The sequence below is a fragment of the Haliotis asinina genome, chromosome 6 (assembly GCF_037392515.1).
Source record: "Haliotis asinina isolate JCU_RB_2024 chromosome 6, JCU_Hal_asi_v2, whole genome shotgun sequence".
Taxonomy (NCBI): domain Eukaryota; kingdom Metazoa; phylum Mollusca; class Gastropoda; order Lepetellida; family Haliotidae; genus Haliotis; species Haliotis asinina.
In genome coordinates, this window is record NC_090285.1 from 70,109,552 (window position 1) to 70,124,895 (window position 15,344).

General features: G+C 42.7%; 1 protein-coding gene and 1 long non-coding RNA gene across 2 annotated transcripts; both read left to right on the forward strand.

The window, feature by feature from the left end:
- Positions 1-1,587: 1,587 nt before the first annotated feature.
- Positions 1,588-10,012, forward strand: LOC137288029 (uncharacterized). Its single transcript, XM_067820389.1, has 6 exons — positions 1,588-1,699; positions 2,002-2,112; positions 5,953-6,366; positions 8,014-8,346; positions 8,457-8,492; positions 9,945-10,012. Exons 1-6 carry the CDS (start codon positions 1,588-1,590, stop codon positions 10,010-10,012), a joined length of 1,074 nt encoding a protein of 357 aa, XP_067676490.1.
- A 422-nt stretch (positions 10,013-10,434) lies between these two features.
- Positions 10,435-11,054, forward strand: LOC137287522 (uncharacterized). The gene is made up of 2 exons (XR_010957036.1): positions 10,435-10,525; positions 10,738-11,054. It is a non-coding gene; the product is annotated as an uncharacterized lncRNA (long non-coding RNA).
- The last annotated feature ends 4,290 nt before the right edge of the window (positions 11,055-15,344 follow it).

The window sequence follows — 15,344 nt, forward strand, 5'->3', positions numbered from 1 at the left end:
GACATTTCATTGAAAGTGCCTGATCCCCCAGGATGAAACGGAGGTACCTGCGGTCCGCCAAGTGAATGGGGATGTGCAGGTACGCGTCCTGGAGGTCGAGGGACACCATGTAGTCCGAGAGCTCCAGCAACCGCATGACTGATGGAATGGTCAAGAGTAAAAAATATGGCGGCTGTTCGAGGTAGGAGGAGTTGAACTCCTTCAGGTCGTGAATCGGACGCCATTTCCCCGAGTTGCGTTTGGGCCTGACAAAAACGGGGGAATACAGTCAGGGAGTCAGATCCTGAAGGGGGATTTCCTGAACTGCCCCCTTGGAGATGAGAGACTCCACCTGTTCTAAGGTGGGTTGGAACCTGAGCAAGTCCATTAGACGTTCCACTGGAGAGCAGGTTAGAGGGAGCGGAGAAGTGATCCGGCCCCCCTCCAGGATCCGACACACGAACGGGTCTAGTCCTAGCTGACGCCAGTTCGGGACAAAGAGGCTCAGACGGCCGCCAACGGGCCCGTCGAGCGGAGAAATGATAGGTGGTGGAAGGACTGGTGGGCACCAAGAGTTAATTCTTCTTGGGGGGTTCACTTACCCTTGGTCGGTTTCCGGGGAGTGTTCTTGATTGGGGTTTGGAACCCCTGGTTAGCCTGGCTGGGCTGGTTAGACAGGCTCGTGGGTCCTTGGCCACGACCTCCAAACCGAAAGTCCACCTTCCCTGTCCGCTTCCTAGGAGTGGACTGGTCCGCTGGAGGACCTCCCTGACGCTTGGGGGGCGTGGAGCCCGCGGAGGGTCCGCCACTTGTCATGATCCGATTGGTTAAATCCTGCTACTGGATCTCATGGCGCGTGCGGAGGACTTCTGGGATCTCCCCCGCGAACAAAGTGTCTGCGGACACTGAGGCGTGACGGAGGGAGTCCCCAGTCTCCGGAATCAGATTAGTACGCCCCAGGAAGCCTTCCCGTCTGAGGTTGATAATGGCGGCCGAAATTCTAGCAGCTGATAGGGTGACTTGTGCCACTCCACCGGCAACAGCTCCAAATGCCCTATACAGAGACTCCTCGCCCTGCTCCATCCCCGCCTCCTTGGTGAAAGTGGCCATAGCTTGGCAGGCATGAGCACCATAGTTGCTCAGCCCCACGAATGGATCTAGCCTCCTTGTCGAAATGGATGAGGCGATTGTCTGACACCTTGTGCGGCACGCCTGCAGATGCCACTCGAGAGATGTCCGCGTCCAAGGAGGGAGGATCTAGCAGAATGGGCGAGTTCGCTACTGGAAACCTAATCCTCTGTTTGTCCGAGAGGAGGAGCTGAGGGATAAGTGACCTGGTCCGGCGGAGGCAACAGCCTCCTTCAATTCCTTAGCAGCTGCTTCGAGGAAGTGGTGTAGAGGGAGGACCTTCCGAGGGGAGAGAACTGAGTCTTCAGGGCAGAAAGACTCTCCTCTCGCCCTAGACGGGGCGGAGGGTTGGTCCTCTACCTCCGCCAACACCATGCCAGTGTATTCGGCAATAGCCTCCAGCCTAGAAGCATAGCCAGAGACTGGAAGGTTAGATTCCGGAAGGACAGGGTCGCTGTCATCCCTACCCTTTCCGGAAGGATGGGAATAAGAGGAGGGTCTCTTATGTCAATGAACTCCTTCCTGAGGAGGGGAGGACCTGGGAGAAGGAGAGGGAACAGGCGTCTGTCTCAGGCCAGGAGTCGCCGTGGAGGCAAGGGGTCGGAGTGGAGCGGAGGCCTCAGAGGAACCTGACGGCTTGGACGCACCAAGACGTTGGTCAAGGATGGATTCCACTAGTCCTTTAACCGAAAGGAGAAGTCTTCTTAACTTTTATGTCCTTGCTCCTCTTCTTCTCCTTCCTCACCTCCGGTGATACGGCCACGTCCTCCCTCAGGACAGGCCGAAGAGGAGAGCAGAAATGGGAGCAAGAAATGCTCCCCTCTGGCATATTCCTAATGGGGTCCGACTCAAGTTCAGACTGAGAGTCGAATTCCTCTGCCTCCTCGTGAATAGCTAACACCTCAGAGGCGGAGGGAGAAGGAGGACGGAGGGGGGAGGAAGTCACCGATCATCTGGACGCCGCCGAAGAAACGGCGAACCTGTGGAAGGCGCCGGCTTCTTCCGGTGAGCCTCCCTCTCACTCTTCTTAAGTACTGCACACTGTTACGGTTAAGAATTTACCGTGAACAATGTAAGAAATCCCCTTGTGAACCAGCAAAACAGAACAAAGACAAGTTAAAAATATTCAGATATTATTATTATGCAACGAGAGCAAGGTATACAAAGTCACAAGTCAATATAGCAATGCAGATTACAAAATTAATACAATTCAAGAGAAACAAAATCAGAAATGGGTCACAAAAATATAATATATTAAACTCACCAAAGTCTTCGTGTGAGAGAGAACAGCTATGGCAAAATGTTAACACAGCGATCGGTGCGACAGCAGATAATGTAGATTCAGGCGTTGACGGGATTTCAAGCGTTGGATGTAACTCCAGCAAATATGAATGAGTTTGAGTGTCGCCCTCAACACGGCAACATCGTCAACACTGTAGAATGCCCTCGAATAAGTCTCCCGGAAGTAAACACATCGAAAACTAGGAGCAGATAAATTCTGGAAAACCAGAATGCTAAAAGTGTTGACCAGCTATTAAAACGAAATGTGACCCATCATATTTAATATTCAAAACACTAAATGTTGTTACCCAATAATAATTATTACTGAATTAATAACAAAAATATACAGAAAATACATATTAGTAACAACACACCCTGCGCAAGTGTTAATTGGGGCGCAGGGGTTCTTGCAAAGCCTACACAAGGTGTGAGGGTCCCACTTAGCCGACTTCCAAGTGCCGCACTGAGTGCAGAAGGAGGCGAATACCATGGTGGAACGGACGAAAGGGTTCGCTACTAAGGGGTGACGTCCGTTTAAGCTCCGAGGACGTCCGTTTAAGCTCCGTCACAGGCGAAGGGTCCGATCACATTCGCCTATCCTCCTCTATTCCGCACTGGGGGCGGAGGGAACGACAGAAGAACTGCCTAACGAAGGGTCCACCTTGACGGAGGGTCCGTCTGACCTCCGCTACTCCGCACAGAGGCGGAGGGTGCGATAATAAAGGGAACTAACGAAGGGTCCGCCCCGGCGAAGGGGTCGCCTGTCCTTCGTCTCTCCACGTAGAGGCGGAGGGGTTCGATAGCTAAGAGAACTAACGGAGGGTCCGTCCAGGCGAAGGGTTTGCCAGTCCTCCGCCTATCCGCCTATCCGCCTATCCGCTAACGAGGAACGCAGAAGTCCGACAAGGGCTCGAGCGCACGAGCCACACAAGCGCGAGCGTAGACACAATCGGGACGCCAGTGTAGCACGTACAAGAAGGACGCCGGCTGACGAGTAAAATCGTCAGCAGACCCACCAACAACAAGCAAGACTTAAGACAACAACAAGCAACACGTCCTGACTCGCTCGTCTCTAGTAAAGGAATGACGGGTAGAGCTCATCTCGTGACCTGGGTGACCTGCCGCCCGTATGTAGACCTCGCGTCTCTACTTTGTGTAGACTGTGTTATAAGAGAAACTGATTAAGCGCCACTCAAGTGGGCAATATTGGCTTTCTTACCTGATAAGTATGTACAAAAATGTTTTATCTATAAAAATGACACAAAGAAATTCAGTGAACAAGACAATTCCTTCAAATATGTAGAATGTATAAATCATTTTTATTGACATTATCAGTTTTACTGAATCGCTGTTTATTAACCTGATCATTTGAAACTGTAATATTAGTCCCAGCGTATTGAATATTGTACATCACAGGAACTAAAGCAGATGTTGCAGTAACGGCTGCGTGTGATCTTCTAACACTTGTGTAGAGGCTTAAAATGTGATAAAGTACACTTTAATAATGAGTCAATTTCCAATGAAAGTATTATCAAAACACTCAAAAGCTTTCAAAGAATGAAAACGCATACCCTATATCTACATGTGATATTGTGTTGAATAAGTATATACATGGAGACACTGAATTAGTTTCATGAAACATACCTGAACGATGCGTAAAATGTACAACAAAAGACTGAAAGAGCAATCAGAATGACAGTGACATTGTTTTCTCTCTTGTTCAACCGAAATTCACCTCAAAGGAGTTGCAAAAGTGTTGACGTGTGACATCACTACCGATGACCGATTTTTTTCAAAATGGGGGTTTCGCTGACAACGGTACACAGGATTTTAATTTTGATAGGACTCTAACCTTGATTCAGGGATGTTTTGTACATAAATATGAGATGTAAGTAGTCTGGCTATCTGGGTATTTTTATATTTTTTATCGTTTACATTGTACATAACAGAAGAAACCAGAAATGCTGATAAGTACCATTGTCGCTCTGTGTGATTTTGCGTCAGTGATGGCATCACATTGCATGGAAACTTTGACACCTTTTTATTCATTATCAAATGATTGCGTTGTATGTATTTTTAATTTGTAAGTAAAAGTAAGCTCTCTCACTCACTGTGACGAATGGTCTGTGGTATTGTATTGTTCCTTGATATGTCAAGTATGTATGTGTCTTTGCCTGTTTTAACCATTCCGCTGGAAGAGACATGTACACGTTCTTCCCAAAGGACACTAAGGATGTTGGGTTGCTTGCAGTTGAGGTTTATGTGGACATTCCTGGCCGGGACATTGTGTTTATTGACTATTGATAGATTCTCAGCTTGATAGAATTTGATGTTTTGTTTCTGCCATTGCAGCTGGATCTTCTTCCACTTTTCTGATTACAATTTGATCGCACATCAACTCTAAGGTCGTGTGCATCTGTCAAGAAGTGCTTCGGAAATCTGATCACTGCTTTTACAGATGGACCACCTTCGATCGATGTGAACCGTTTCCTTTGTGCAAATGCACTGATAACGCTCATTAGGTACAGTGACCTACGGCACAGCACTAGTCCACGTGACCCTGCAGGTCTGAAATTTACTTCCGCTGTAGAATTCTTACTAATGTTTATAATTCAGGTCCTTCACGTTATTTTACTTGTTATCTTCAATCATAAACTACAAATTACGAGTTCATGAGTCAAGTGTCTATTTTGTCGACGTGTGGGTCCGGGGGATACCTGATTGGCCACCGGAGTTCATTTGTCGTTATCTGCCTTTGGGTGTCCTGGCACTCCTGGCTTCTGTTGATCATTACACTTTTTGTCTCCTGCTTTTGTTGGAGGAACTTGACGAACACGCGACCTTTTTATTATCGAAAACTTAGATTACGAACAATAATGTTCATGAAGGCGTACAGATATTGCACAAAGTTTATTACGCTGTGAGTCTCTTCTCTCGCTCAGTTACGTTAGCCAGCAGCTGATGTGTCATGCTAGAGGACAGAGTTAGATAGTTGGCTTGAAGCCAGAGCTTGGTGCCCAGTAAAGGCTACATAATGTAACTGGAATACTGGTTAAAGCAGGATACCAAACTCACTCACTCACTCACTCACTCACTCACTTACTCACTCACTCACTCACTCACTCGGGCGACAAAAAGAGGACCGCGTACTTTGGATTCGTGCCTATAGTGGACAGGATACCAAACGTCATCAAACATTTTCACCTGCCTCTCTGTTATTCAGAGTCTAATGTAACGCATCTGAACGCTACTTGTACAGCCAAACAAGTAGAGGAGTGCAGTCAGAGAATATTTACACCTTACTCATGCATACCCTGTGTCGATTGTCGGCCCGATGAATCGGGTGGCCCGGCTCTGCTGGTTATTGTCTGTTGTTTTATGTGCCAGCCCTGTAACCGAGTATGATCATTCTGATCCCGTTACGCGTAACATAGCTTGCTCCTGGCCAGTTCTCTACGGTTTACCTGTTAAAAAAACGTAAGATAAGGCGAACTGATTTGTCACTAACTCTCCACACTGATATATTTCAGAGAAGTTTGCTCAGTGACGTCTGCTGTATTTCAGGTTCCATCGTTTGTGAAAAAGTTAATCTTGTAGACCAGAAAGGACAAGCGAACAACCTTTGTTACAAGGACGGGAGTAAAGAGATCAAGTGTCCCAGAAATCAAACACTTTTGATACCATCGCTGTTGCAAAGAGTACATTCACCTGAAGAATATGAGGACCCAACTTCATGTAGTAAATCAGTCCGTGATAACTTTCATGACATTGGAAGATGCCTATTAAACATTTCGGATGTGCAGGAGAAGGCGACCTATGAGGCAGCGGTGAGGGAGGTGCTGCAGGAGTGTAGTCAGAAGAGGTACTGTATCCTGGAGAGTGACAAGACGTCCTCTATTCATGGACTCAGGGACCTCCCTGTCGGAAAGGGGAACAGACTACCGTCACATCTGGTGGTAATGCATCAGTGTGTTAAAGGTAAGGATCTCACCATACAGACCCATTGCTTACCATTCTGTTACGTTCTACGGTTGATAACTGTAATATTCAAAACTATGTCATTTCAATCTATAATGTTGATCTATGGCTATTTTCAGTTATTATTGAACATTAAAAGTAAGGATCGCACCATACAGACCAATGAATGTACACAACTTAAATATTAATATCTGGAGCTGATTACTGTACTATTCAAAACTTTCATTCATTACAATGTTTATTGTTGACATTGACCTGTGTTCTTTTTCAATTATTACCGAACGTACTCAACAAAGCCTCCTTTGACCTGTGTGTATACACTCTCAATTATTTTCCAGTCAAGACAGTGACGGAAATTATTTGAACTTCAGATAGTACTAGTATGTATTGATAAAGTGAATACAATGCTTAAGCGACGTTTTAAAGTGATGGTATGTGATTTTGTACATAAGATGACAAGTTAAGTAGCCTTGGGAGTCCCTGGGGTTTCGGTCCTACCCACACTGGAGCAGATACAGCACACATGCTGTCTCCTTTAGATAGTGACTTTGTTTGAAATATTACCCTGTCCGCCTTGCAGTGACATGTTTACACATCTCATATGTGATTGTTAACTGTCAAGTTCTCGAAAGACAGGTTGGACAGAGACTGCTGAGAATGAAAATCCCGAACTGGACAAATAAACGTGAATGTTGTTCTTCCACTGAACATTAACTGGGGTCAATATGAAGCATTGTGTCACCAAACTGCTGCTTCAGTGTAAAATAGCTCGTTCATGTAATTAAGCTAGTACATTCTTAACCGCGAGAGAAACGGAAACTGTCAATAGAAGACGACGACAGAAGACGACAGAAGACGACAGAATACATCTAGACACATTTGAGACATGATGACGAAGAAACCCTCCCTGCAAGAACAGGGTACACGCTAACAGAAACATAAGGAATTGTACATCCGCGAGGCCTCTGTTAACTGTGGCAAGAGCCGCACATCACCACCTCATTAAGTCAGCTCAGTCCTCGTTGAAAGAGGCAGCTGAACTGTCCCACAAAGCTGTAAACATTGACACCAGAGGCTACTGCTGCTTGAATATTCCAAGACACACTGGGCTGAGGTGATCCCTCTAGTCCTATGAAACTTTGTCCATAGATCCACATGACAGATATACTTTGACTTCAATGGTTGATTTCATGTCTGGTTCAGGTGGTTGCATTGAAGCTGACCTAATTAACTATATATCTGTGCTAAACCATCACACCCTGTGTTCTACACGTGTTCGTGTGTTTTGCATTACTAATATGGAATTGCATGGCCTGGGTGAAACTTAAGGGTGAAGTTCAAGCATTAACGTCAACAGAAACCTGACTGGATTTCTAATGTCGGTTTGCAGTGAAAGTTGCCTGCGCATCTAGATGCTCAACAACAATGCTCGAGGTCGGAACATGTCCAAAGTGCAGAAATCATATATGCTTTAACCGATAGGATACCCCCACCTTCCAGATAATTGTCAGTAAGTAGGTAACTTAGAACTTATTTAAATGTGGGCCAGCACAGTTCAAGATAATTGTAATTATACACGATAATGTGTATGGCACTCTCACAATTAGAATTAGAAGTTTCTCTGACAAGAAAAACACTTTATTCCAGAGCAGATCGTATTGTGCGAGAGTAAGACCCAGACAGACAAGGAGGTCCATATAAGCATCAACCGCCTGAGGGTGTCAGCTCTGGGAACAAGTACCTGCACCTGTACAGTCAGCGGAGGAGCGACTAACGTCACCCTACTGGACGTGAGACTGGGCAACAGCAACAGGACAGGACTGTCTATCAGTGACAAGACAGGGTCAGTGTACACAGCCCACGGTGGTCATCAGACAGTCCACTACATGAAGGAGATTAGGATGAGCCAGACAGAGTGGAGTCTACACCTGGATGTTGTCCAAGACTATGTCCCTGACAAGATATGGATGAGAGTGCAAGGTAATTAGTTTACACCACACAGCACTGAATTTATAGCGTGGGTTGATAACTGAAATGTTCATAACGGAAAAAGATTTCTTCCATGTCCTAATTAGCTTCCTTTTCCTCAGGTTACAACAGTACTCAAGTCACAGTCACGTGTGAGGGTGCGTCCTTCTCTATTTCCACCTGTCTTATGCTTAAACGTCTTTGACTGGCATTCTAGAAGCTGGATAGAATAAGAATGAGGACTATATTTATGGATGTACAACGCCATCTATGTCGAAACGTCGCTTATACAAATTGATTAAGTTCTTAAGAATGGTCCTCATTCTTATTGCTTAAATTGTCTACATTGTGTATTTTGTTACAAGACATTAAAACAGAGAGTTAATCGTGCAAGTCTATAGGCACATTTTGGAGCAAAAACCCTGCTCTCCTATTGCTGGGGCATTATGATAAACTGACCCGTGAAGGTCCGGGGTAGAATAGGCCTTTAGCAACCCATGCTAAACTCTCTCACTCACTATGATTATCCATATCTGAGAAAAAAAGACCGGTCGCCATCAATAGGATTCTGTTTGCGAGCAAAAACGGAAGTTCCTTCACCCAAATGTTTCGCAGCATTTTCCAATAAGAGGGTTTATAATAAAATTGTAATTAAATAATAAAATCATCAAGACTGGAATAAAAAATTTCTTTTGAATTATATTTCATGCTGTTTATTTCTGTTTTAATAAGTCGAATATCGATCACTTTCACTGTCAGTTCTTTCAGCTTCCCTTCGTGTTTTGTTCAATCAAGGCTCCTCAGGACGAATCGGTACAGTTTTAGATTGAAAACATGATCTAAATCTATTATACCTACGTTAATGATTTTACGTGCACCATCAAGACAATTCTTAAAAGTATCAATCAGTACTTTCTATACGATTGTTAAGGTTATCGTAACTGCCAGTTTTGTAACACCATAGAATCTAAACAACTGTTAGAGGTGACATGTATGTCTAAAGAAATGTAAGTACCCGTATGAGCACTAACGTTCTTAAATTCAGCAAGTCTACTGTCTCAAACTGACTTATGTCTGTGTCTTACACATCGATGTTGTTCTCAGACTGGCTGAGCACTCTTCTACTATGTTCAGTGTACCCTGCTTACATTTCCATGTTACCCGCTAGGAATGTGTGAATCCATTTTGAGCCTCGTGTTAGGAATTCCTTATCTCCAAAATTTGAGACACGCATGATGTACGGGAATTACCGAGGTTTTGCGAATTCAAATCAATGGAGGAGAGCACTCTTCTTTCTCTGTACCTTTTGTGCAGTAATAGTACCCCTAACTGTCACTCGTCCTCCATGCCTGTTGGTTTTGGAAATGTTCATGGAGAGGGGTTTTAGAAGTTGCAAAAACTTGCCCCTGATCTTTTTCACTTTGTAAATAAATATGCTTACACTAACCATTTCTGCAAACCTCACTGTGTGTCACGAAGAAGGAGCGAATGACACGTTACAACGATTCATATTCTGATACATAACGTTGAATAGTAATTCTCAAGCATGTGAAGTGGCGCTTGTCAACTAAATTTCGTGTCAGTTGCGTTGTCGATCGTTAATGTTTCAGAAGCAAGGGCAGCGAAAAGAGCTCCGGACAAGAGATCAGGTGAGGTCACTCTCGAGGTGGATTGTTAAGTGTCTCGATGTTATTCCCTCTATTTTCACATGTACATAGTGAAGTCACAGACCCTCGTGGCTTTGCGAAGATTACTTTGTAAAAGAAAATGTGATATTGTTTTGAGTTGACTCCCCGATTCGAAATGCTTCCCGGTACATATTAATTATTGTACTGAGAAGCATTTCGCGTCGGGGTTATCTCACCTTTTTCATTTATTTATAAAATCTTTAATTCTCTCAAAGACATGAGGTCTGTGGTTTATCTATCGGTGTTCACGTTCATGGTCAAACTGTCTGCAGTCATATATGACTGTGTTCGCCGGTGTCAAACTGTCTGCTGTCACATATGATTCCGTTTTAATGTATTATGCTGTCGTCAAACTGTCTGGTATCATACATGATTCGGTATTAATGTATTCGCTGTTGTCAAACTCTTGCAGATGGACCAGACTTGAAACTGATTTTCCTTGCGATTGGCTTTTGTGCTGGTTTCGTGGGTTTTGGGATCATCTCAATGTTGTGCTTGAAAAGGTGGGTACTACTGCAGATACCTGTGTTATCACTGTTATCACAGTCACTGGTGTGATCATAGACATGTACATCTTTGCTCTGAAAATGCTTCGTTGATTTACGTGTAATACGTTCTCGGCAAAATGACAAATCAGTCGAAACACAAGATCTTTGTAAAAACAGAAAAGTACAAACCATCAACATAATATATTTTATTTCACTATTTCATCCAGGAAACGAGGACGCCCACTCTCTGTTTCACCTTCCCCACGGTTTACCCCAGAAGGGAATGATGCCTTTGAGCCAATCTACTCTCTACCCCATCAACATCGTGAGACGGTGCCCTCTCGCCAACCCTCAACCTGGAGCCAGGGTGCCAGGGCCAGTTGCAAGAAAGATTCCGACAACCCTATGTCTTTATCAAACCTTACTATTGACCAGAACAAGCTCCGAGCCAACACCGACGGGGGAATAGAGAACTAACATAACAAAAACTGCTTTAACATGGAATAGTTAATGTTTTTAGACATAACATACCACGGAAGAAAAATGAATAAATGATTTGTTTAACCGTAGACATCATACGGTCGGAACGCTGCAGTCGATTACTTATGACTGTGGAAATGGTTGTAACTTTACGCCATGTAACTTTACGGCATGTAACTTTACGGCATGTAACTTTACGGCATGTAACGTTTCAGCATCTTATAATCATCTTGGATGAGGCACCCAGAATATTGTTCTATGTTTAGACGAACATCAAAAGGTAAAAATACTAGTCCTCATCCAGTTGGTCAGACGGAATCCTACACATCTAGAAACTTGACATATTTTGACGTCTGTTTGTAATATCGGTCATTTACAACAAAACTTTAAGTTTTTCCCTGTTTTTTAAGAATTGTTTAAATATTTCCTGATGATAGGACAAAAATGACTATTTTATGCTGTTTCTATAAATAAATATAATGCCAAGATTACGATCGCTTTGAAACACGGACACAATCAATTCATTTCGCAAAAACGGGAAACAAATGTATTTTATCGTTAATCCTCAACGGCTACACTAAAGAAAGAAATAGAAATAGAAAAAAAATTCTACCTAACTACTAACTACAGTTCCAGTGGTAGGGAGATAAGAAACGTGATAAAGGACTTGAACGAGAAGACGTTAGTGCAGACAGGAGAAATCTGGGTTTTGTTTTCAAAGTCTAAAGCGACTTATTTGGAGAAGATCGTGGCTCAATGCAAATCAGTATGCGATCATATTGTATTACAAAGGCCACTTTTTACGTGTCCATTTTGAAATTAGACTTAGCGTCACTGTAAACGAAACCTGACGTAAAATATAATAACTTTCATACTTTCATACTATTAAGGATGTAGCTGCCACTGAGTCTCACTGTCACTATACAATGAAAGAAATAGGGAGGGTCGTCTCAAAAGCGAAACCAGAGACGGTTGTCGCAGACGATGGTTGGTTCGTTTGCAAGAAAGAAAAATTGCAATATAGGTATATTTATGAATTCTTATACATTTTGAATAGTATAGTTATTATGCGTGAAATATTTGCACTATAACAATATGATTATCCTACAGGGGAATGGAACTGGGGAAATACACGTTATATCATAACAATTTACAAATCATATCCAGTCCTGTCGATATTCGGGTGGTCATGTCGCCTATATATTTGGAGACATTTAATACGACGTGTGTCTGTGGTTATCAGATATACTCTTTTTATATCCCAACATAAAAATTATGAAAGAAAGACACGTAAGGTGTGAATCAGCTCACTCAAACAAGTCCAAAACATCCGTGCCTGTAGGCAGCACGTACATTTCAACAAAAATTCTACTTCCCTGGAATACACCGCATTTCATCCTAATCTGGATATCCTCTGACTCATCCAACTGAAAGCTCAGCTGGGCCGAAGTGGGTATTTCGACATATGTTATTTGCAGCTGTGTAAATTTTAGGGACACAGAGTAAGAGCCTACAACAGTTTTTGACTATTTCAGACAGTAGTTTAGTGGAATGTTCAGTTCATGCAACAGTTCAATGTTCCAATGTATATCATGTCAGTCTAGTGGAATAGTCAGTTCATTGTTCCAGTGTATAGCATGTCACTCGAGTAGAATGTTCAGTTCATTGTTCTAGTGTATAGCATGTCAGTCTAGTGGAATGTTCAGTTCATTGTTCATGTCACTCGAATGGAATAGTCAGTTTATTGTTCTAGTGTATAGCATGTCAGTCTAGTGGAATGTTCAGTTCATTGTTCCAGTATATAGCATGTCAGTCTAGTGGAATAGTCAGTTCATTGTTCTAGTATATAACATGTCAGTCTGGTAGAATACTCAGTTCATTGTTCCAGTGTATAGCATGTCAGTCTAGTTCTATAGTCAGTTCATTGTTCCAGTGTAAAGCATGTCAGTCTAGTGGAATAGTCAGTTCATTGTTCTAGTATATAACATGTCAGTCTGGTAGAATACTCAGTTCATTGTTCCAGTGTATAGCATGTCAGTCTAGTTCTATAGTCAGTTCATTGTTCCAGTGTAGAGCATGTCACTCGAATGGAATACTCAGTTCATTGTTCTAGTGTATAGCATGTCAGTCTAGTGGAATAGTCAGTTCATTGTTCTAGTATATAACATGTCAGTCTGGTAGAATACTCAGTTCATTGTTCCAGTGTATAGCATGTCAGTCTAGTTCTATAGTCAGTTCATTGTTCCAGTGTATAGCATGTCACTCGAATGGAATACTCAGTTCATTGTTCTAGTGTAAAGCATGTCAGTCTAGTGGAATAGTCAGTTCATTGTTCTAGTGTATAGCATGTCAGTCTAGTGGTATAGTCAGTTCATTGTTCTAGTGTATAGCATGTCACTCGAATGGAATACTCAGTTCATTGTTCCAGTGTATAGCGTGTCAGTCTAATGGAATGTTCAGTTCATTGTTCTAGTGTATAGCATGTCAGTCTAGTGGAATATTCTACATCGCGTTCATGTTTTTGTTTATCACTTGTCACTTATCAGTCTGTTATCGCTTTATTTACTTAATACCTGTCAACTTTGTAACTTCTTTTAATTATGTCACCGTGATAGTGCTGGATTATTGCTAAAAGCGGCGTAAAACTAAACTCACTCACTCCATCAGTTATGATATTTCCCCAGAGGTAACACTGTGTCCTACACGAACCTTATACTTCCTGTGAATGTTTTGACTACTGAAGTTTGAGAGTCATGGTCAGTGTAACTTTACATGTACATTACATTATTTTACTTGTCAGATGTTGCCCGACCGGGCGTTTTTTGTAGTGGATCTACATGTTACTGTATGATATTGGAGAATTACGTTGTTAGATCTACAAATCTACTGTCGAAACACTTTAACCGTACAAGTTTCAGAATGTTGATGACTGTTTGTATCACCCGGAAATAACGTACGAGAGACGTCCTTGTATCTGACCTGACCACTTCTATTTAATGGAACTATTCTTTGGAGATGTTAGTGGTCTTTACTTTCTCACAAAACGTAAACATACCATGTTAGTTAACGAAGCAGTCTCAGTAAAACGCCACCTGGGACAATGCATGGCTGCAACATGGCAGATAATAGTTTAGTGGGAGCAGGTTTTCTTTGGGAAATCAGGATCTCTTCTTTTACATTTCCATGAAAGATAACATTTTTGTTTGTTTACTGGCTGCTTAACGCTTCACTCAGCAGTGTTTCAGCTTTGTAACATAGTGATGGCATGCTTGATCTGCTAGTTATACGCTTGCAATCACCTTGGTTATATTAATGATGATATATCTGCAGTTGTAGACAGCTTATTCTTCATCATATATGGCCTCTAACCCCGTGCTGTAATGTGATTTACGTCATGTCATCATATATGTACTCTAATCCTGTGCTGTAATGGGATTCACCTCATGTCATCACATATGGATTCTAATCCTGTGCTGTAATGGGATTTACGTCATGTCATCATATATGGGCTCTAATCCTGTGCTGTAATGTGATTCACGTCATGTCATCATATATGGACTCTAATCCTGTGCTGCAATGTGATTCACCTCATGTTATGATGTATGGACTCTTATCCTGTGCTGTAATGTGATTCACGTCATGTCATCACATATGGGCTCTAATCCTGTGCTGTAATGTGATTCACCTCATGTCATCATATATGGACTCTAATCCTGTGCTGTAATGTGATTCACGTCATGTCATCATATATGGCCTCTAATCCTGTGCTGTAATGTGATTTACGTCATGTCATCATATATGTACTCTAATCCTGTGCTGTAATGTGATTCACCTCATGTCATCATATATGGATTCTAATCCTGTGCTGTAATGGGATTTACGTCATGTCATCATATATGGGCTCTAATCCTGTGCTGTAATGTGATTCACGTCATGTCATCATATATGGACTCTAATCCTGTGCTGTAATGTGATTCACCTCATGTCATCATGTATGGACTCTTATCCTGTGCTGTAATGTGATTCACGTCATGTCATCACATATGGGCTCTAATCCTGTGCTGTAATGTGATTCACGTCATGTCATCATATATGGACTCTAATCCTGTGCTGCAATGTGATTCACGTCATGTCATCATATATGGACTCTAATCCTGTGCTGTAATGTGATTCACCTCATGTCATCATATATGGACTCTTATCCTGTGCTGTGATGTGATTTACGTCATGTCATCATATATGGATTCTAATCCTGTGCTGTAATGGGATTTACGTCATGTCATCATATATGGGCTCTAATCCTGTGCTGTAATGTGATTTACGTCATGTCATCATATGTGGACTCTAATCCTGT